The sequence below is a fragment of the Triturus cristatus genome, chromosome 3_2 (assembly GCF_964204655.1).
Source record: "Triturus cristatus chromosome 3_2, aTriCri1.1, whole genome shotgun sequence".
Taxonomy (NCBI): domain Eukaryota; kingdom Metazoa; phylum Chordata; class Amphibia; order Caudata; family Salamandridae; genus Triturus; species Triturus cristatus.
This window is the reverse complement of record NC_140584.1, coordinates 777,308,645-777,329,928: the sequence shown is the minus strand read 5'-3', so window position 1 is coordinate 777,329,928 and position 21,284 is coordinate 777,308,645. Positions and strand designations below refer to the sequence as shown.

General features: G+C 42.0%; 1 protein-coding gene across 1 annotated transcript; it reads right to left on the bottom strand.

Annotated features, from left to right (window-relative positions):
* Positions 1–1,729: 1,729 nt before the first annotated feature.
* LOC146858087 (gamma-crystallin-3-like) lies at positions 1,730–19,718 on the bottom strand. Its single transcript, XM_085648848.1, has 3 exons — positions 19,652–19,718; positions 15,533–15,775; positions 1,730–2,080 (listed from the first exon to the last, which is right to left on the bottom strand). Exons 1-3 carry the CDS (start codon positions 19,658–19,660, stop codon positions 1,805–1,807), a joined length of 528 nt encoding a protein of 175 aa, XP_085504974.1. The 5' UTR covers positions 19,661–19,718; the 3' UTR covers positions 1,730–1,804.
* Between the last annotated feature and the right edge of the window lie 1,566 nt (positions 19,719–21,284).

The window sequence follows — 21,284 nt, the reverse complement described above, 5'->3', positions numbered from 1 at the left end:
ACTACATATTTGCTAGTCGGAGTTGATGTGCAGTTTACAAAGGACGTATTAGCTAATAAAGATGCAATTTCATTCTCATGCATCATTTCTCATATTAGCATTGACTTTTTCCATATTACAATGGATAATCGAGAATACATCTATCAGAATCAGTAACAGTTTCGGAGACCACAGGGATCATGTAGTGGTTAATCTCCATTAAGGAGACAGTAGTCTCTTCACCGTATAGAATACCACAACATTTTCAAAAGACCTGTGTTATTTTGTTTTGTTGAGCTGACCTGAATTTTGCCACTAGAATCAGTGATAGATTTAATACAACCTTTGTTTGCTTTTTCTTTAATTTGCAGGGATAGGAGATGGCCCATATCCTACAGCTGATTCTGAGGTTAATCTTGAATGTACTTTTGTGCATTTAGTTTTGCCATATAGAAGATTATTCAAACCATACTCAGGTTTTGTTATCTACATATGTTTTTGAAGGCTAGAAGCTACTAGGTTTCATACTTTTGTGGGGTTTATCGTCAGCCAATAAAGGAATCTATTGTCTGTTGTTGTTAGGTTGAACCGCCTGGGGCTACCTCTGGATTTACTTAAAGGTATCAGATTTCATAGTTGCAAATAAATGGATATGCCTGTACATGTTTTCAAATCTAATGAGCGACTATAACTACATCCTCAAACTAGGAGGATGCCCGAAAAAATACATTTGTTTGACAGCATATTTGTTAGTGGTCAGCTACTTACAGTCTAGTAATATGGCTGCAGGTGTGCTCTTTTGGCTTTCCTTTTCCTAAGTTTCGAGTTAAGCAGAGGTTTATTGATTGCCTAATAATCATGGCATTTTCTTATTGATATTCCCTGAATAGCACTCACTAGTTGCAAACTATAGAGCCTGCCATGATCAAGTCGCTATTTCATGATAATCAGGAGATGCCTTGACTGCAAATTATTTTCGTAAATATTAACGATTTAAGAGTAGTCTATTTAAAATTCCATGCCACTCAAACATCTGTGCAGCAAAGTACAACTACCTATCAAAAAGGTATCATTTTTTAGTTGCATATTTGTTTCTTTTATCTCTGTTTAGCTTCCTTTCCCTATCAATCAAAATCTCTCTATTTCTCCCTTTTCATAACCCCCACATCTTCCCACATCAAGGCATACATAAAATTGTCTCTTCGCCAGTTTCTAATACCGTTGCTTTTTCTCTCCTAGAACATTTGTAAGGTTTCGTTTACCTGCAAGTTACACCCAGTTCTGAAATGCTGTTTGTCCTAAACCTTGTAGAACATATACACTCCTTTCTGTAGTTTCCATCAATTATTTGTGAAGGATATAAAATCAAACAGGACATGTGGTAATGTAAAGAGGACAATAGACAATAGATGGCCTTTTCTGTTGAATATATTCTGCAAAATAAATGCCTACATTAAAATTAGTAACAATTATTAAAATAAAAGGTTGTTTTAAACTTTTTTCTTTAAACTATTTGGAGATATAATACAGTGCATTAGCTTTCAGTTAAAAGAGATACCTTATTTTGATGTGTAACTCATCAACACCATATTTAATTGTCCCTGGGGATCTATTTGGTCTCAATGCTAACAAACCATGAAATATAGAAAGAATTTCAAAATCTGATAATAGCACTTATATCCTTGAACATACAAACGTCTGCCAGTGAAAAACACATTCTGAAATAAAGGAAGAAATGATAATACAAACATTTAGCAGTCAATTTCAGAAGATTTTATTGTATTACATGCAGATTTCTGACTTGTATTTTATGATGACAATGATCTTAATATTTCTCTCTGAGTCGTCTAATGGATCCAACTCTGGGACTGATAGCACCCCAGTCGGTGTATTTCCTGTACTCTCCAGGTCTCAGGTAGTACTGGTGTCCTCTATAGTTGGGCTCATCATAGAAAATCCAGTGCCCCTCGAACACATTGCAGGAGTAAATGTCATTGTACTGAAATTGTTCAAAAACATTCGGACAGTCTTCAGAGAACTCCACCATCTGGCCTCCAAAGTTTTCTCTCTCATAAAGCCTTATTCTGTTAGAGCCATGGTGCTGAAATTGAAAGATAATTGAAATACTAAACAAACTTCTAATGTAGTAAATGTTGCAAAAGCATTACAATGTCTAATACACAATTATATTTGAAGTGCATCCATCTTACACTTCAAGCATTTCATATATAATATGACATTATGTTTGCTGAGATCTAGGTTTTTACTTTTAACTACAAGAGTAGATGGAGAGAAAATATTAAATGATGCAATGTATAAAACATGAGCATTTGTTAATGAGAAACTGAAGTATGTCATTATCAACAAGGGCATTAATGTTATGCATAAAATGAACACAAGTATCAATTACAAACAGCTAAAAGTTAACCAATCCTGAATTTCCATTGTGGGCTCAATTTTGAGCAGCATAGTGCAGGCGGGTGATATTAGCTGGGTTGAAATCATCGATTCCCACCATTAATTCCTCCACGCCACTTCACTGTTCAGCGTTTACATGACTGCGGTGGAGAATAACCAGCAGTACCAGGTCAATTCCCACATGTTTATGCTGACTGAGGCTGTGTTTCAGAGGAAGACACTTGGGGCTTTATTGCATAAAGTGAGAGGTAAGAGAGATACAAAGCTATCTCTGCCACGGTTCTAAGCTGGCTGGTGTCTTACACAGTTGAAGAGCTGAAGTATCGCTATTTTATCACAATTAAACAGTTGCAAATGCCCTAATTACTTACCAGATAATTACATTACTCTAAGTCTGACTCCCTTGCTTTAATTCATTACAGATGAGGCAGCACTACCTCTCAAGATACCAGTCCCAGCAGTTCAGCTAAAAGAAATGGCCATCTCCCTGCCACTCCTCGTCCAGCACAGACTACAAGCACTCAAGTGTCCTGGCTTATAAAGGGATAGTGGAAGGCAAGTATGAACTAAAGCAAGGCAGTAAGATTATGAGTAATACAATTACCTTCTAAGTAATATGGGAATCATCCTCCAGTACCTTCCTCACTTAAATTCATTACACGAAAATTAGCAAGCAATGACATCCAGACAACAGAAGGGTCTTTATAGGCAGACAGAAAGTAATACTGACATAAGTATACGTTCTCTAGTATTTCATAGAAGACAATACTTTAGACGCAAAAACCCTATATAATTCAAATGTTTGTATATTCTATAATGATTGTAAAGCAGCAACTTGAGCTTTGTCTACTATCTTTTTCAGATTTAAGAAATTGAGGTTCCCTGCAAATCAGCCATAGAGGATTTACCTTGAATACTGGTAGGGGGCACTTGCCCTTCTGAACTATAAGCCAAAGCAATCTCAGATCTGACCCATTAGAGTAAAGAAGCTGTCAATGGCTTCTTCTCTTTTTTGCTGGTCCAAAATTAATAAAAACAGATTTGGCCACTCTAAAAGAAGCCATCCTTTGTGGATAGATCAGAAGGGACCATTTTACATGAAGTCTAAGCTCGTTCTCCAAGATGGATAGAATTCAGGGAAGATTAAGTCCTGATATTTGTGGAAGGCCTAATTGACCTTAAGAATGAAAGCAGGAAGAGGCCTCAGTGCTATTCTATTTTGAAAAATTGTACAAAACTAATGTTTATATGACATGGTAGCAATTCTCCCCTCCTTCATGCGGATGTTATGGCAACCAGGAAGAAGGTCTTAAGAGTTATAAATGTAAAATCTATCCATTCTAGAAGCTCAAAGGGTGTCTTTTAAATCTTCCAGAACCAACAGGAGATTGTAAGGTGAAAACTGGCAAGGAGGAGGTGGGTTGGATGTTAATTAACCCTTTAAAAAGCTGAGCCAATAATCTATCCTCATCATCCAGATTTTCCCAGGAGCTTCAAATGCCTAAATGGCTGCCCACAACATTCTTAGCGTGGCTACTCTCAGTCCCAAATCAGAATTATCCCACAAAAATTCCAATACGTGAATTAAATCAACAGTAGTGGGACCAAGACCTCTTGTATCATACTCTGTGCTAAAAGACCTCCAGTGTTTGCCTTCAGATGTAAGTGTAGAGGACCTTCTAGAAGACTGTAAGGTAGAGTCAAATCCTGAGGCAGATGCTTGTCCCTAAGACCCCTCCTCTCAACTTCCAGGCTTGTCTTAAGGCTGAAAAAAGAAGAGGAGAATGATGCAACCAAGATCACTTGTGCTTTCTCTCTCTTGAGTCTCCCAGAAAAGCCTGAATCAGAGGAAAAGGCAGAAACGCATACAGAAGAACCAAAGGCGACCTGCATGACAGGACATGAACCGCTCAAGCTTTCTCCTCCATTGTTCTCAAACCGAACCTCTGAACCTTCATATTCTTATGGAAAGCAACAAGATCTATTAAGGGGTTTCCCCGTAAGTGTACTATGAGCGTGACAACCCTTGGATGAAGGAAATAATTCACTGAAAAGACAATCTCTCTGCTCAGGTTGTTTACCAGTGTATTGGTCACTCCCTGAATATGAATCAATGAGAATGACCCAACTCTCTTCTGGTTCGGTTTAAAATTCTGTCCAGGGAACAGGATATTGTTACTCCCTGCTTGTTGATGTAGGCTTTGGCCATTATCTTATCTGTTCTGATCAACACATACCTGTCCTTGATCTGAGGAGCAACCAACTTCAGAGCTTTTTGCACAGCCTCCAATACCCTCCAGGTGGAAAATCTCCAACTCTGATGAATAGACCAGAAACCTTGGATCTGGTGCACTCCTAACCATGCTCACCACACCCTTAGACATGAGTCTGATTGTGACGTGGTTACCTTATGCCAGGATAGAAAAGCGATTTTACATGCTCACACTCTTAAATGCATCATGTTTAGTTGCCTAAACATGATAGCATTTGACTCACATTGATTTGCATGCATATACATGATAATATTCTTCAAACTCAGTTTTGCTTACACTGCCACTTCATAGGCACCCTATCAAAAGACCTTGAACATTCTCTTCAAGGTCTAAGTTCAAGTTCAAGGGCATCAAGCACAATGTTATTTGCTTTGGCCACTGTGCAACAGCGCTATCACAATAGAATAAACACTAGCAGCAGCTTGCTCCAGCATATATATAACTTCTGGAAAAATCTGGGAACAGTCACTCTTTCCAAGTCCTGCCATTCAACCAAAACCAGATCTTTCTTTTTACCGTGAGAGAAGGCTTAGCATATTGCGGAAACAGACACTTGTCATCCTCCTCTGACTGGAAAAGTGGGGACAGAATAACTTACATATCCTCTGTTAGACTTGAAATCTTTTGATTTGCTATTTCCCAATACTAATTTGTATTCACTACTCTGTTTTTGCTGAATACGTGTTTGTTGGCATTAAGACTCTGCATGCTTTGCCACAGCTAACCATTGATAAAGCTGTTGTGCCCATTCCCTTACACATGGTAAAATTGATATACACCTAATTAGCACATTCAATTTACTTATAAGTCCCTAGTAAATGGTACTGTATATAGCCAGGGCTTGTAAATTAAAGGCTATATGTGGGCTGCAGCACCCATTGTACCAGCCACGGAAGTGGCACTGTAAAACATGTCTCAGGCTTGCCACTGCAGTCTGAAGTGCAGTTTTAAACTGACATTTCAACCGGGCAAAATAAACATTTGAAATGTCAAAACAATGTAGAATGCACATGAAATTAAAATAATCTGCGAAAACCTAAAGGTTTATAGGGCAGGGTGCATTATATTAAAAAAGCAGGACATATGTGCTTAAGCTTTAATTGTCACGACAATGAAAAACTCTGAAAGTCATTTTTTACTGTGGCAAGGCTATTTTTCCCATGAATTTATACTGGATTACCTTTTTACACTTAACAAGTAATAACTTAAGTGTGGGAACATATAGAAAAATGCTCCTTCTACATTGTAATTGTAATTTAAAATCCTCTTTCATGGTAAAGTCGAATTTTAAGTTATTATTGTGAAAATACCACTTTTAGAAAGTTGGAATTTTCCTGTCTAAACCAGAGGCGCCTATCTGCCAGTGTCCAGGGTCACATGACTGTGAATGGCTCTGCTGTGGTGTGTTGCATATTCCTTTCAGACATGGAGATACAAGGGGTCTGGGTGTGGAGGGAGTGGGGCTTTCCTGACAGGAGGGTTGAGGAGGAGCTGTGCCCTGCCATAATTATTCTTCAAAGGACCTTGCCTGCAACACACACAGAGTAAACTGACGCCAGACCTGTCCTTGTCCCTTAGACAGATTGGAGCCAAACACAGGAGAGGGGGAAGAAGAACAGGGCCAGGGAGTGCCTCCTGCACAAAGGCTGGAATTGGGTGTAAAACTGGCACCCTCAGAATTTATCATCACAAACCTCCTTGACCTGTGGGTGATTTAGAAGAAGGACTGCTCTGCTGTTTGAAGAAGGAAGACTGGACCTACTTACCTTGAACCCAGGATCCCCCAGAGGTGACTCCAAGGGTTAGTTGGTTGACCTGTTGTTTGAGCTTGTGGAGGCAATAGCTTTCTTAATCTTCCTGACGGCCCCCAGCGCCGGGACACCTCTCCGGAGGTAGCTGTGCGCTTTACAAATGCTGGCATTTACATTTTACAGGGACACAAAAAGCTTCCAGAAATTTCCCCTACAACTGTCCAGCAACACATGGGTCTGCCTAAGCCCTGCAGTTGACCTCTCCAGGGGTGAGTTCTGATCTCCAAGAAGGCCCCCAAGTCCTGGGTCCTTTCTGGCCTCAGAGTGTACTACCGCTTCAAATCTACAACATCTGCACTCCAGGTGAAAATCCAGATGACCTGGCGACTGTGAGTGGCCTTCTCACATCAGCAAATATCGCCGCAACTCCTGCCAGCATGAAGTTCTGACAGCGACCTGTTCTTTATGTCAAACAGCCGATAGTAATCTCCTCATGGCCCCCGCCAGTGAGCAGATCCAGCTGAGGTCCCTTCTGTGGACTTGGAGTCAGAGTAGGTCAACCCTTCACCATGATGAACCTGATCCACACTCCAACGTGGTCAGCCTGAACTTGGGTCTGACTCGGCCCTGGGCAACAAGATACCTGTGTCACTTTGTGTTTTTTGATGATATTTTCACCTTAAACTTTAAAAATTCATGAATCCCTTTCTACTTATTGGATTTTATGTGGTTTTGGTGTAATTTTATGTATTACATTTTACTCTAGTTTTCTGCATTGGATTGTGATTTTGCTTGTGTTGGGTTTTCACTTTATTACTGTTTGAGAGCTGCATAAATACTCAACACAGTGCCTCTAAGTTAAGCTTAAAAAATGTTGTGCCATGCTACCGGAGGGTTAAGCACAGGTTTATTCAGCAACTTTTTTGGTTCACCCTGACAAGGAGTGTTTTTATTATTTGAGTGGGGCTCTCACTCCTCCCAACTAATAATCCAAATTCTTACATTCTCCCTTCTAATATATTTCTCAGAGGAAATGTGGAAGTTTCCGAATTCAAGGGAGAGGAATCTTGTGCTGAACCTGAGTCAGAAGACTTTCAACCCTTAGATGTATTGGGATTGTTTTTAGAGTTATGTGCCATTGCTTTGGCCACCACCACTCAATCCTTTGCTGGATCTCTGCAGGCATCATCAGGGACAGCATGTCTCTGGGGGAAGATCAGGAGACCGATGCCATAGATCTCCTAGCTTGAATCAGACCCTCTTCATCAGAAGAAGTAGATGAAACTTGCTTCCTCATGGAAGATCTTTTTGTCCTCCATGGCTAACCAGAAACTGATAAAGAAACACAGTTCATCCTCTGCTAAAAACCCCAAGGAGAGCCTAAGCAAAAGCCCACTAGACTGTCCTTCTCAAATCAATACACCAATTAGCTTCAAAGATGGGACCACCATTCCAACTTCTACAGTTTTAGGCAGATTAAAGCATAACAATCAGGAGGAATATTTGCCCTTATAGGGCGACTTTTCCATGCCATGCATAATGTTCTAGTTGGAGACAGCCTTGCTGACTCCACTGTAATGTGCTGTTCTAGCATGAGTTGGCTGCTCCCTTTGCCCCTTAAACACATCCCCAGCCATTCGTGATTCAGCCGGACTCTGTCACTGCAGTTCCAGCTCCAGCAAACATCAGCATCAGACGCTACGTGTTCAGGAGGCTTGCGCCCCTAGACTGCTACTCCAAAACCAATGCTGCCCACAGCCATCCAGATAGTAATCCTTTACGTTCATTTTAAAATATGACTAAACCAAGATACCTCCACCGCTCCACCACCGCTCCACCACCGCTGCTAGGTAAGAGTGTTTTGAAGACAAAAGCACCTCCGCTGGGTAAGAGTGTTTTGAAGACACAAGCAAACAGAAGGAATGGTGAGGGGGTGGCCCTTTCTTTCAGTTAAACTGTTAGGATTGGAGTCTAGAGAGCAAGGCCTGTCTCATGTGTAATGAATTCAAGTGTGTGAGGGATGAGGGGATAATGGTTTCTTTTCACAGAAACTTTAAAGTCAGAATCCATTGGCTGGAAATGTAGCAGCATTTTTGAGATCTATAAAATAAAACACAGTAACATACACAAAATAACATAATACAATTACAAGGTACCATGGCACATTGCAACAAAACAGAACGCAACACAACAACTGCAGTACAGCACAACACAATCACATTGTAAAAAAGCACCACCAAAACATGAGAGAAAACAAAACAAAATATATAACCGCCACAATATAAACATACAAATACATTTTTGCTAGACATTTCCACATCCATAATCCAGTTTTCTTATTACCTTTAGCTAGTCCTTAATCCACTCGACTCATGATCAAGGCCTATGTGGTAAATGTACCAAGTATCGCACCTACCATTGAAGTTTCTGCAGAAATTCTAACAGAATGTAAACATTTCAGGTTAAATTTGGTGTGTTTTGGTGCCTTTCTGAAACATCCATTACCACGGCTGGACTGGCTGTAGCAGGCACTGGGCATTTCCCCGGTGGGCTGCCAGGGTGGGGGCCGGTTTTGGGTCCCTGGAGGCCGTTTTTGTTACAGAGCCGTTTTTGCAGCATAGCTACAATATTGGCCCCTGTAACAAAATTGGCTGAAACCAGCCCTGGCAAAAAGTTCAGCCACACCCCCAACCCCTGGGGGGGCCAGCCAAGCACTTTGCCAGGGCCGGTTTTGATTCTCTGTCCATTACAAACAATCAAACAAGAAGTAATAAATGGCCGCACTCTAGGTTACAATGAGGAGCTAAGTCAGCAGGCACCATTAGAGAGGTAAACACTACATACAAGTTTAAAATATTAAGGAATCTTAATAAAGATGGTCATCAAGTCCTTGCATAAGGACAAAACCAGGAAAGATTGACCTGAGCTTTATCTACGAGGATAGAGATCAGTAGGTCAAAATTTGTAATCATCACAGCCTCCATATTGTTCCAGAGCCACTGGTGGATTTTGTTTGGGGTGAATTTAGAGAAAGATTTGTCAAAGAGGAAAACTATGAGTTGTCTTTAGAAGGCTGGCTGAGATGCTAGAGTTCAGCTTTCAAGAGGAATTGAGTTCAAATTGTAGGAACTTGGGTGACCGTTTGAGGGGGAGTGAAACACTTCTCGAGCAGCAGCCACAATATTTATCAGAGTGAAGTCACAAGCAAATCCCAAATTTACCTGTGCTCAACCCTATGGTAGCTGGGCACAGAGCAGTCAGGCTTAACTTAGAGGCAATGTGTAACGTATTTATGCAGCACTTCAAATGTAATAAAGTGAAAACATAACACCAATTTAGAAAAATAGAGTAAAATGTAATAAATAAACTGACTCCAAAATGACAAAAATCCAGTCAGATTTAAGTGAAAATAGTGACACAAAGCCTAAAGTGCCACTCGTGGCTATCTAGTCATGCGAGACCGGAAGAAAGTCACAAGATCAGGCCGACCATGATGGAGTGCAGGTCGGATACAGGGTCCAGGTTACTACTGCTGAAAGAGTTACCTTCTCAGTTCGATAACAAGAATTCCATTTGCAGTGACGAGACCATAGGGAGCAGGGGGAGCTTCATGGGTATCCATCTAAGTTTCAGGCTCCGGTGAGGAGTTCTGGCTTAAGTCCTCATTGGGTGTAATTGTTAATCTTCAGATAACGTTTCTTACCTGGAGCATTTTAGTAATTGACTATCAGCACATCAATTTCCTAAAGGCAGAGATAGTATCACTCTCTTAGTGCAAGTAGGTAGTTGGGTATGGGAATCATGGAGGGAATGTCATTTTTCAATTCCAGAGACTCAAGCTTCAATATTTTTGTGCTTAAGATTTTAAGTTCTGTGAAGAGGGGCGTGATACAGTTTGGTAAGGAGCTAATGACCTTGGACAACTTTGAAAATGCACATCCTTACTTGGAGTGCCCTTCACCTCAGTTATCCCTAAACCCCTTAACAGAACTTTTACTAACAGATTTTGTTTGTACTTTGTTGAGATTATTGCAACCCGCCTAGTCAAAGCATACAGACTGACCTACGGGTGACAAAACCCAAGAAAACGTCTCCATTTAGCCATAAATAACCTGCACCTGTGCTTAAATCTAAAGCTTCTGTTTGTCTGTGTAGGAATTCCCACAGCAACCAGAGAATACTTTCCCTGTAGTGCTGCACATTTCTGATGTATACTCTTGAGCTATAGTGTTAATAAAGTGTGGAAGAGGTGTGGCGTAGCGGCCAGGGTGCCTGACTCTGGACCACGGGGTTCACGGTTCGATCGCCGGCGGCAGGTCAGCCCAGCACCATGTGACTCTCGCATAATCTCCCGAGGGCCTCCAGCGCCAGGAAACCACTTCGGAGGTAGCTGTGCGCTTTACAAATTCAAGGTATTATTATTATTAAAGTATTTCTCTTTTTTTTAAGAGGGCTGGACGTTCCCTTAATGTGTTTATTGTTTGACCTCTTGAGTTCAGAGAAGGGGTGCATGAAATTCATGTAGTTTGCCTTTGCGTAATTATGTGTAATTTCAGCAACATTATGAGAAAATTCATTTAATTGCGTAAATTCCAAAACAGACATTTGGTACTGTGTTTTAGCATGGAGCTGGACACCATGATGCTTTTCAAGAAAAACAAAAGTCCAAAAGAATGAAAAAACCGTGAACGAAAACATGCGCTCAGTTGTCTGTGATGTTTCTGTGAATTTGTGGTAAATTTCACAATAATTACGCACTGTGGCCTAATAGGGTCATTTTAGGACTTCAGCAAAATGACCAAAATTATTCTAATTATGCCGGCTAACACAAATGTTGCCTGGGCCTTGTTCAGAGCCTCCAGATCCCAAAGTCTCTTTGGACTGCTGTCCCTCCCTCCCTTGAATCTCAAGTGCTAATGAAATGTAGTTGGCCCATAGTAGGATGGGCTTCACAACACCAAGGGTGAATGACCCCAGACCCCACCACTGAGGTCCAGTAGCTCCTGTCTACCCTATGGCCGGAGTCTGATAACTGTATCAATCCATCGTTTATTCGGTTATTTCATTTGCTTGCTAACAAGCCAAAAAATATTGATATGCTGTCAAATCAGGAGGGTTTGGTACAGTGGGATAGTGAGTACATGTGGGTGAGATGGCCGGTGTCAGTCAAAGTTCAGGGAGTTTTTTGAGACAGATAAAAAGATGCATGCAGGAAAGATCTGAGGAGGTTCTGCTGCCTGTAACCTTGCCAATATTACTTGTGTGGTGCATCCAATCATTCTATAGTGGAAGACGACTGTGGTATCCTGTCTGCTTTGTCTTGGAGTTCTCCCTTACTGTATTCTATGTGTTTAGAATACAGTTCATGAAATTCCAAGTGTAGAATCTTATAGTTTAAATGTGAAGCCGGTTGGAGAAGGTAAGGGAGCCGAAGGAAGGAGGCTGGGGTGGAAGATGTATCCTGAATAAACCTTTTTACACATCAAGCCCAGGTATCTCTTCCTTTTTAGGTCTCGCCTATGCAGCGCGCATGCGGTGCTTAGGAGAGAGGCCTAATGCCATCGGCACACCTTTGGGGGCAAAAACGTGCACGCGTTGCACTGCTTGCAATGGCAACGCGTGCACGTCTGGCGATTTCCTTGCGGGAACGCGCGGTGCGGTATGGTGGCACCATATGGCCGCAATCATCGCACCTTGCTTCATGCCCCCGCAAGGAAATTGCACAGGCCCCCTCCCCTGCTGCCGCGCGCTTGTGCTGGTTCACGTGTGGAGGCCAACCCTCAACACAGTTAATGCTAGAACTACTGGACTCGCCAGCAACCGAACCTAGGTAGTTTCTACCTTTGTTATTTGATAGTCAGCAAGAAGACGGGCTGGTCTATGCCGCTTGGCACCATTTAACTGCCTCAACGAATAGCCAAAATCCCTTTCTCTATTTGGCAACTGCACTTCGCACTCGAAGATGCATATTATTGCTGCTGTATGTATATCTTGGCATGCCCAGAGATCTGTACTCGAGCCTGCTAGAGGCAAGCAATCAATTTAATTCTGTGCAACAACATCAACTGTTGATTGTCCTGATTGGCGAAAGATACACAGCTGACGCCCACCTGGGTACCAATTTAGCCACTGCTTAATTTGTGCCGGTAGAAGGGAAGGTCGTGCAATATCAGTTTTTGTTTTTCATTCTCTGGAGGAATTGGGTACAATGACTATTCCAGGGGCTGTGGAGTCGTTCGCCTGAGTCTGTGCAACCGATGGTTCAGGGAACAGACTGTCTTTTGAGTCTGACACCCGCGCACCGCGAAGCAGGCTTTCCAGGAGCCCATGTCGGCCCACCGGAGCATCGAGCTGGAGCACTTCAAGGAGCAGGACCAGCGGCAGTCACGGCACAAAGCGGCGGGTTTGAGCATGGGGTCGGGCCAGAGCCAGAACGGGCTGGTGCCGAGCCCGGCGCACAGCGCCCACTGCAGCTTCTACCGTACGCACACCCTGCAGGCGCTCAGCTCCGAGAAGAAGGCCAAGAAGGTGCACTTCTACCGCAATGGGGACCGCTACTTCAAGGGCCTGGTCTACGCCATCTCTGCCACCCTGCTCATGGAGCTCACCCGCTCCCTCTCCGACAACGTCAACCTTCCCCAGGGAGTGCGGAGCATCTACACCATCGATGGCAGTAGGAAGGTCACCAGCCTGGACGAGCTGCTGGAAGGTGAGGACGGACAGATGTGCCCACTGGGCAGGGAGGAGAGGCAGATCAACAGTATTGTCCATACTCGTCTGCATTGTGATATTTGTACTCAAAGGGGGAACTTTACAGGTCAATGCACTGGTAAAGGCCAGCCCAATATCTTGTGAAGGGTCGTCTCTACCCAGACCTGGTGTTTAGTCAACGACACTGTTCACTGGGATCTGCAGGCCCATTCGTGTGTTGAGAAATGCCAAAAACAAGTCCCAGAATACAAAACGTCTTTGGTTTAAAATGAGGCCTAGTTGAAGGTACCACATGTAACCTGTAAGTTAGAAGTGGTCACTGCATGAGCATGTTATTTTTTTAGGAATGATTAATCCTATTTCTTCTAAAAATGCAACATTTAGTAATTTTCATTTATACAATTTTATCAATGCTTTTACTTTACCTATCTGTTTTGTGTTCCTTTTAAAATGTGTGTTGTAGTTCTGTATAGTTAACTGAGTTTTTTTATACAGCACACATTCACGATTACCTAGCTTCTAAATTCTTCATATGTCAACTGAACGCTACGGGTTAGTAACGCCCGCTGTTTGCATAATGTTCAGCATTAATTTCTTGAGTTTGCTGTGTCTATAGTACTTGCATTGTTCGAAAGACAGCTTCTCTGTGCAGTTCATATATTGCTACATCTCTTGCAGCCTCTGTTCTGTAAAAGCTTTCATGTATTGCACCTGCAGTGACTGGACTATTTGTATCTCCGTTCCACGTTTTATTATCCTACGAGTGCATCTCTAGGTAGTCAATCAGCCTGTGCTGTTTGTGCATTAGACACAGTAATCTATAAGAACTGAAACCTCTCTAACCATAGACTTTATGTTATCCTTGGTGCAACAACATCAACTGTTGCATGGCTAAACACTTATAAGGTCCCAAATGCGAGACCTATTGGCTATGCCAATGCTTGTTTATAATGACTTTCAATATTTCTCTTAGCAAGCATTTGGTATGAGTGAGCTTTCAATACCGGATCGAAAGTGTAAATGAATCTGGGGCCTTATGTAAAGAGGAAATAAATAATCCCTGTGTTTTGAAACTTTTAGCTAATGTTAACAGACACTTGTATAGTGCAGTGGGATTTAAATCCTGTCTGCTTCTCTTATATTGTGCAGTGGGATTTAAATCCTGTCTGCTTCTCTTATAGAGTGCAGTGGGATTTAAATCCTGTCTGCTTCTCTTGTATAGTGCAGTGGGATTTAAATCCTGTCTGCTTCTCTTATATTGTGCAGTGGGATTTAAATCCTGTCTGCTTCTCTTATAGAGTGCAGTGGGATTTAAATCCTGTCTGCTTCTCTTGTATAGTGCAGTGGGATTTAAATCCTTTCTGCTTCTCTTGTATAGTGCAATGGGATTTAAATCCTGTCTGCTTCTCTTGTATAGTGCAGTGGGATTTAAATCCTGTCTGCTTCTCTTGTATAGTGCAGTGGGATTTAAATCCTGTCTGCTTCTCTTGTATAGTGCAGTGGGATTTAAATCCTGTCTGCTTCTCCAGGATCCATTACAGGGCTTTTAAGAAGAGACCATTATGTTGTTCGTGTGATGGCACAATACTGTATGGGTATGTAGTTGATGCATGTCAGTGAGGTTTGAAGTGCCTGAACAAGATATCAGGAAATACTTGCTGAATGGCTTGGTAATTATAAAAGTGGTGGATTTTTCAGAACGTGCACAGTTGGACGTTATTTGGAGAGTAGAAGGTCAATTGGAGTTGAATGTCTAATTGATCAACAAACAAATATTAGTAGCCCCAGTACATGTTAAATTAAATAATGTCATCTGAAATTGTAAACCTGCTTTACATCTGTATACTCATCTAATTGAACATGAAGAACACTTATTATCATCTGAAGCATTGCATGACCAGAATACGAACCCCGGAAATATGTCTAACTTATAATTCATATTTTAAAAGCATATTCAAATAGCCAGGTACCGTCTTAAAATGTGGTTGTGCAGTTAGTTGGACTGAAACACGTCACTTAGTAAATGATACATACCTGTGTCACCACTGTTGTGCATACTCCTCCTACCACATTTTTTTTTTTAAATGTACAGCACGCACATTGTTTCTAACTATAATTGTTAGAAACATGTTGAACCCACGTCATAGTTGCCAACTGTCCCGTTTTGCAGGGACATTCCTGGCAAGTTGGAGACTGTCTCGGGCAATATTGTTGCAGAAACTGTTCCTCTTTATAACACACAGGTGCGCAAACAAGAACTTTCTATCCGTAGCAGCCCTGTGCTGCAAAGTGCCCCAGGATTTGTTTCCAAAGGTTGGCAACTATGCTATGTACATTTATTCATAGTATTCTAATGAAGCTTGCAAATGTGAAGAGAGAGTTCACTGAGGGAAAAGGTACCTCTGGGGTTAAGCGGCAGGATTTGATGGAATCGTTGTAGCCCATCCACTGTTGGACGTCAGGATACTCCCCCCTTCTCAGGAAGTACTGGTGCCCCCTGAAGTTGGGGTGCTCATAAAGGATCCAGTTGCCACTTTCCACCCGGATGGAGTTGCAGCGGCTGAAGTAAGAGCTCAGATCGGGACACTCAGAGCTGCACTCATGGGAGCGGCCTCTGAAGTTCTTGTCCTCGTAGAAGATGATCTGTAACAGGCAAAGATTACACAATGTCAGGGTTGCTGCTGTTGCGGACATGAGCAAGGCTGGTGTTCTGTGTAATACAAGCCATAGAAATAAGTTACTAATGGAACCAAGCAAATGATATTAGTGACAAACTTTCCAACTAATCATGATTGCCTCTCAAAGTTTAAATACATTTCATGAACACTAACATGCTGTCTGAAATTTCAGCATGACACTTGCTGAAAATACGGATACTTATCAATGTAATACGGAATGTGCGTTTTGCATAAATATTTTTTACTAGATTTTTATAGAGCAGTTCACATCCTACTTTTACTATTTATAAGTGCTTTGTCACTAAGACATAGTTTAATGGTTATCAATTTGCCCACCTCGGAATGATGAAAGGCTGAGTTGACGTTGCCAGGATTCAAATTATTTGTTTCTCGATCACTGCTTTTTCAGTGAAGACAATTCAATACCTTCCAAACCAACCTTTTTTCATTTTCATGAAAACATTTATTTTTCCTGAAATACGAGGCTTTCACTTGACTTTTGATTTTAATGTATCATTTATTTTAATATAGTATTTTGATCCCCAGACAGCAGCTTATCATTTTCACCAAAAGCTAAGGTGTACTTTTGGCTCACACAGCAATGGATTCTGTAAACCAGACATGTTCACAATCATCATCAAACTCCAGGGATTCCCACCATAAGGCAGCGCTTTTCACCACCATTATGCAGGGAAAAGACATCATTATCATAGGAACGGCCGCATCAGGCCAAGGACTGGCCAGCACATTGGTATGGATAGTATTCATGTTGTCTCAATGCCCAGGATGTCTCAAGAATCGGAAAATACCATGCTAGAGAGGGCAGAATGCCATCTCAATTGCTCACACTATGTGAACGGTGAGCCCCAATTATGCCACTGAAGTCCAATGTGTGACCAGGCGTGCCTACAATATGTCAGGGATAGGTCACAAAAAGAATAGGGTAGCCAGAAAGTCGCCCAGAAAGCCCTCCTTGTGGCACTGATAGCCCGCCAGCTAGAGTGTCGCGAAAATGTCTACACTTTATCAGACAAGAGCAAAAATTATGCCAAGTAAAGACAGAATGTTGCCCACAACACTTTATGGATGTCTACCATGGCATACTCACAAACCAAACCGAACAACTCCAGCCAAACACTTAGTGCCTAATTTGAGCAGGTGGATCCCAGTGCTGAGCACCGGCACTTATTCATACACACCAACGCTATCGTTTCATGAGCACCAGTTAAGAAGACACTCAATTTTGGTATGCACATGACATTTAGTGATTGGGGATGTTGAACCAATGCCAAAATTCGAACCTGGTTCCCTAGTTCCAAGGTGGACAGCTCTGGCCATTATGCCACATCCTCTCCCTATTTTATGGTTAGTAGTTGGTTCTGTTTTAGGCTGCGCTAGCAGGAGTAATGGACTGGTGTAAGCTGCCACTAGACGAGAGCCCCGGCACATTTTTTTTTACAAATTAACCACTGACTGACACAGACAGTAGACAACGTACACATGCTCAGGCTCACATCAGTCACCCAGACAGACACATACAGATATGCAAACTCACATGGACACTCATGCTCACTTTACTCTGTCTCTAACTCTCTCACCCTCACTCACATGCGAGCCATTCTCACTCACTCTCAGTCACTCACTCATACTCCTTCCACTCAATGTCCTCTCAAAAGGTTGTCTCTCTCACTCAAACCCAATTACTTCTACTCTTCCTATTACTCACACTCACACTCTTAGTCACTTAACAAACACACGTCACACAACCAATTCTCTCAACAATGGATTTCGCAAACAATTTTTATTTCAAAATCGATCTGTGCATCTGATAGATGTTCTGTACATTTTGAGCTAACTTAAAAAAACATATTTTTCATTCTGGTCAGGCAATCAGCAGCGCTGCTGCACCACACCACTTTCAACTACACTTCTCGGTTTTTGTAAACTAAAACACCCACCGGATCTTTAATGTCTCACTAAGTAAGATTCCCTTTGTGCACATTTTTCTGTGCGAAATGTTGGCCACTTTGTAGCAATAAAGAAGAACAGACGATGGACTGGAAAGCACCTCAGAGAATTAATAGTAACTGAGATGTATGCGAACATTTCACACATGAGGTGTGTGTTTTTTAAAGGCAACTAGTATGCCCAAATGTGCAGCTTTACTCCCAGTGACACTCGCCATGTCATAGCAGTAAAGCTTCACTTCACTGATGACAATCACAAAAGACAGAGTCAGTCTGGTTGTGCTTTGGTGTCTGTTTAGAGGAGGTGTCGCTGGCCGTTCGTTTTCACGGATTGCACTAGAGCACGGCTAGGCTTATTGGCAAACGAGGTGGCTCCCTGTCCATTATGGCAAAGGGAAAAAAAGGTTCGTGGATTGTAATGTGGACCAAGGAATTCCCACTGGCTGAAATTAATTATAACATTTCAAGCATTTTTGTTGTTTTGCCCTTGTGTCCATTATCCACCAGGCAGCTTTGAATTTCCCTTAAAGGTCTTTGGCTAATTAATGGCAATGGAACTTCATCAAACGAGTACAGTACCTCAGAAGAAAGGCTGGAATATGTTGCCTTTTATTTACAATGGCACATGACCAAAGAGGCTCGATCAAAATACACTGGAGTCGGATTCATTACTTTGGGGATGGGCCGCTCTGCTACAACGGACGGTGACGGATACCCCGTCCACCGAAATATAAATCCCATTATATCCTATCAGATTTATGTTTCAGGATATCTGTCACCGTTGTGATGGAGTAACCTAACCCGTCCGCCAAGATCTAAATCGGGCCCTTTGTCTTTCACACCACCCCAAAACTCAATCATGGCTCTGCCTGTGGCAGAGATAGATGCCTCTCTTGAAATAAGAATCTAAATAAAAGAGCCACCTAGTGAAATAATGCACCCGTACATTTACTCTGAGAGCTCACCAGGTAACTTCAGTTCAAATGAAGTGCCCTGTAGAATCTGCAGAGGAGTGCTGATCTGTAGTGCCCTAAATCCGAGTCTGTGTCCCTAGCACATCATCTGAAATTTGAGAAATAATTTGAGACATCCCAATTGGTCAGAGGTCTTGTAATGCCCATGCTCTCTAACGTTACTTGGCAGCACCCTATCAAGAAGCAGGCACGAACAATAGGGAATGGAACCTAAATGACTCAAATGATTTTGACAGAATATATTAACTGTACATTGTAAATTGTAGGAAATTAATTAGTGTGTTGAAGCAGAACCTTTCACTGGGAGTAGAAGATACACTCACCAGGGTAAAGGACTACTTACACTGCTCTCCTGTAGCCCTGTCCATCTCCAGAGCAAGCATGAGTGCTGACAAACTCTCCATCAGGAATGCATGTTTATTTCTTTTTGGACCCTGCCTGCTCTCTTGGTGCCATGCTTCATCGGCGGGACTCATTCTGGTCCCTATGAAGCAGGACGGGCTCAACCATATACCAGGGAGCACTTACGGCTATTCCGTGACCGGTGTTAATTACAAAAAAATACCTTAGGGACACCCGGCATTCCTGTATCATTGGTGTCCCTGGTATGGCAAAAAAAACATTTTTACTTGGGTCCTTTAAGCTTCCTAATCTTCCCTACAACTTACTCTGTTTTGTTGACGTTTCGGCCCTAGCCTAGCCTAAACAGTGTCTCTAGAGCCTGGGATTTCACCAGGACAAATCTTACCTGGTATCGAGTAGCTGTCCCTTTAAAGAAGTGTTTTCCATAGATGCAACTATAAATAACTAGCAGGATATCGTGGATACATGTAAAATAAGCCACACATTGAACCAAGAGACTCTGCGCGGATGCAAGTGAACATTGACGCGTTACTTTACCTTTCCCATTCTGGCTGCTTGGAGTCGTCAATGCTGATGGAAAGCTCTGTGCTGGTTGGCGTGCGCACAGCCGGCCTTATATACTGCATCCTTTTGTCCTTTATTTGCACGTGCACACACTGCCCTGAGTACCAGAACATTCATTCTGCACAGTATGGTGAATGCACATCTCGCCACATTCCGCTCTAGATTGTGCTTCAGAGGGTTCTTTCTGTCCACACTCTACTCTTCATTGTGCCTGGCGAGCATCCATCCCCTCTTTGCTAGGGACAGAAATGAACATATTACTGCTCTGCTGCATTCCTTTGTACTGTTCCTCGATAAGGGAAAAGCACGTTCACTGATGGTTAAAAAGAAGATATGATTGTACTGATTGATTCTTTAATATAGTTTCATTCCTTTCTGAGCAGGATACACTATTAGTTTGTAAATATGATGTAAATAAACCGGAGTGCTAAATATACCAAATAACTTTATAATTTGTGTCACCTTGTTGCACCTTTTATCTGTGCAGTGAGCCTTATTATCACTGACAGAAAACACCGAATTCATATATTGTCTCTGTTAGACCTGTCAGCCTTAGGGTGGTCTCCCCGCAACTTTTTGTCTTCCTCCTCCATTTCTTTCTGACCTCGTTTTAGTTGGCCTTAGGACTCTATGCACTTTACCACTGCTAACCAGTGCTAACGTGCATGGGCTCGCTCTTCTAAACATGATAATATTGGTTTATGCCCAATTGGCATATTTATTCCACTATTAAAGTGATACAATATGTACCATGGGTCTGTAAATCAGATCCTACTAATGGGCCCACAGCACTGATTGTGCCACCCACTTAAGTAGGTCTCTAACCATATCTCAGGCAGGCCTGCCATTGCGGAGTCTGTGTGTGAAGTATTAAACTGCCATTTCGACATGGCAATATACACCTTTTCCCAGGCCCAAACCTTCATTTCTAAATACATATGTCATCCCTAGAGAAGGCCCTGGACAGCCAGAGGGCAGGATGCAATGTATGTAAAAAGTAGGGCATGTACTGTTAAGTTTTACATGGCCTGGTAGTGAAAAACCCCTAAACTCGTTTTTCACTACTGCAAGGATAACATTGGAGTCTCACCAATTTTTTTTTTTAGAGTATCTTAACACTTGTTTATTAGATTTGAATTTCATGTCTCACACCAGTAATGAGTCCATTGATTTCTTGTATTTGACTAGTATGGTGTACGAAGGCAAATTAGCTGCAAGGCTATACACAAAGCCTTCTGCCCATAATACTTTGCTTCAATATACAAGCCATCGCCCTAAGGCTCTAAAGATCAGCTCCCTTTGGAACAGTTTGTTCGTGGATGAAGAAACTGTAAATTCAAGAATGATTACTTTTGTGAGGCAAATTTATTTATTTAGTGTTTTGGATATCACGAACGTGACAAGTTAGGGTATCAGAGCGCTTTACAGCGATATAAGTTATTTACAAGATTCAGCAATAACAACTTAAATACAGGATTGGAGCAGGCGACCATACAAATCCATTACAGAAATAACAAGCTATTTACAAGGTGTAGGAGTGGCAAACAAGAGTTCAGTTGGGGGAGATGAAACAAAACATTGGCAGGAGCAGAGGAAGACTGCACAA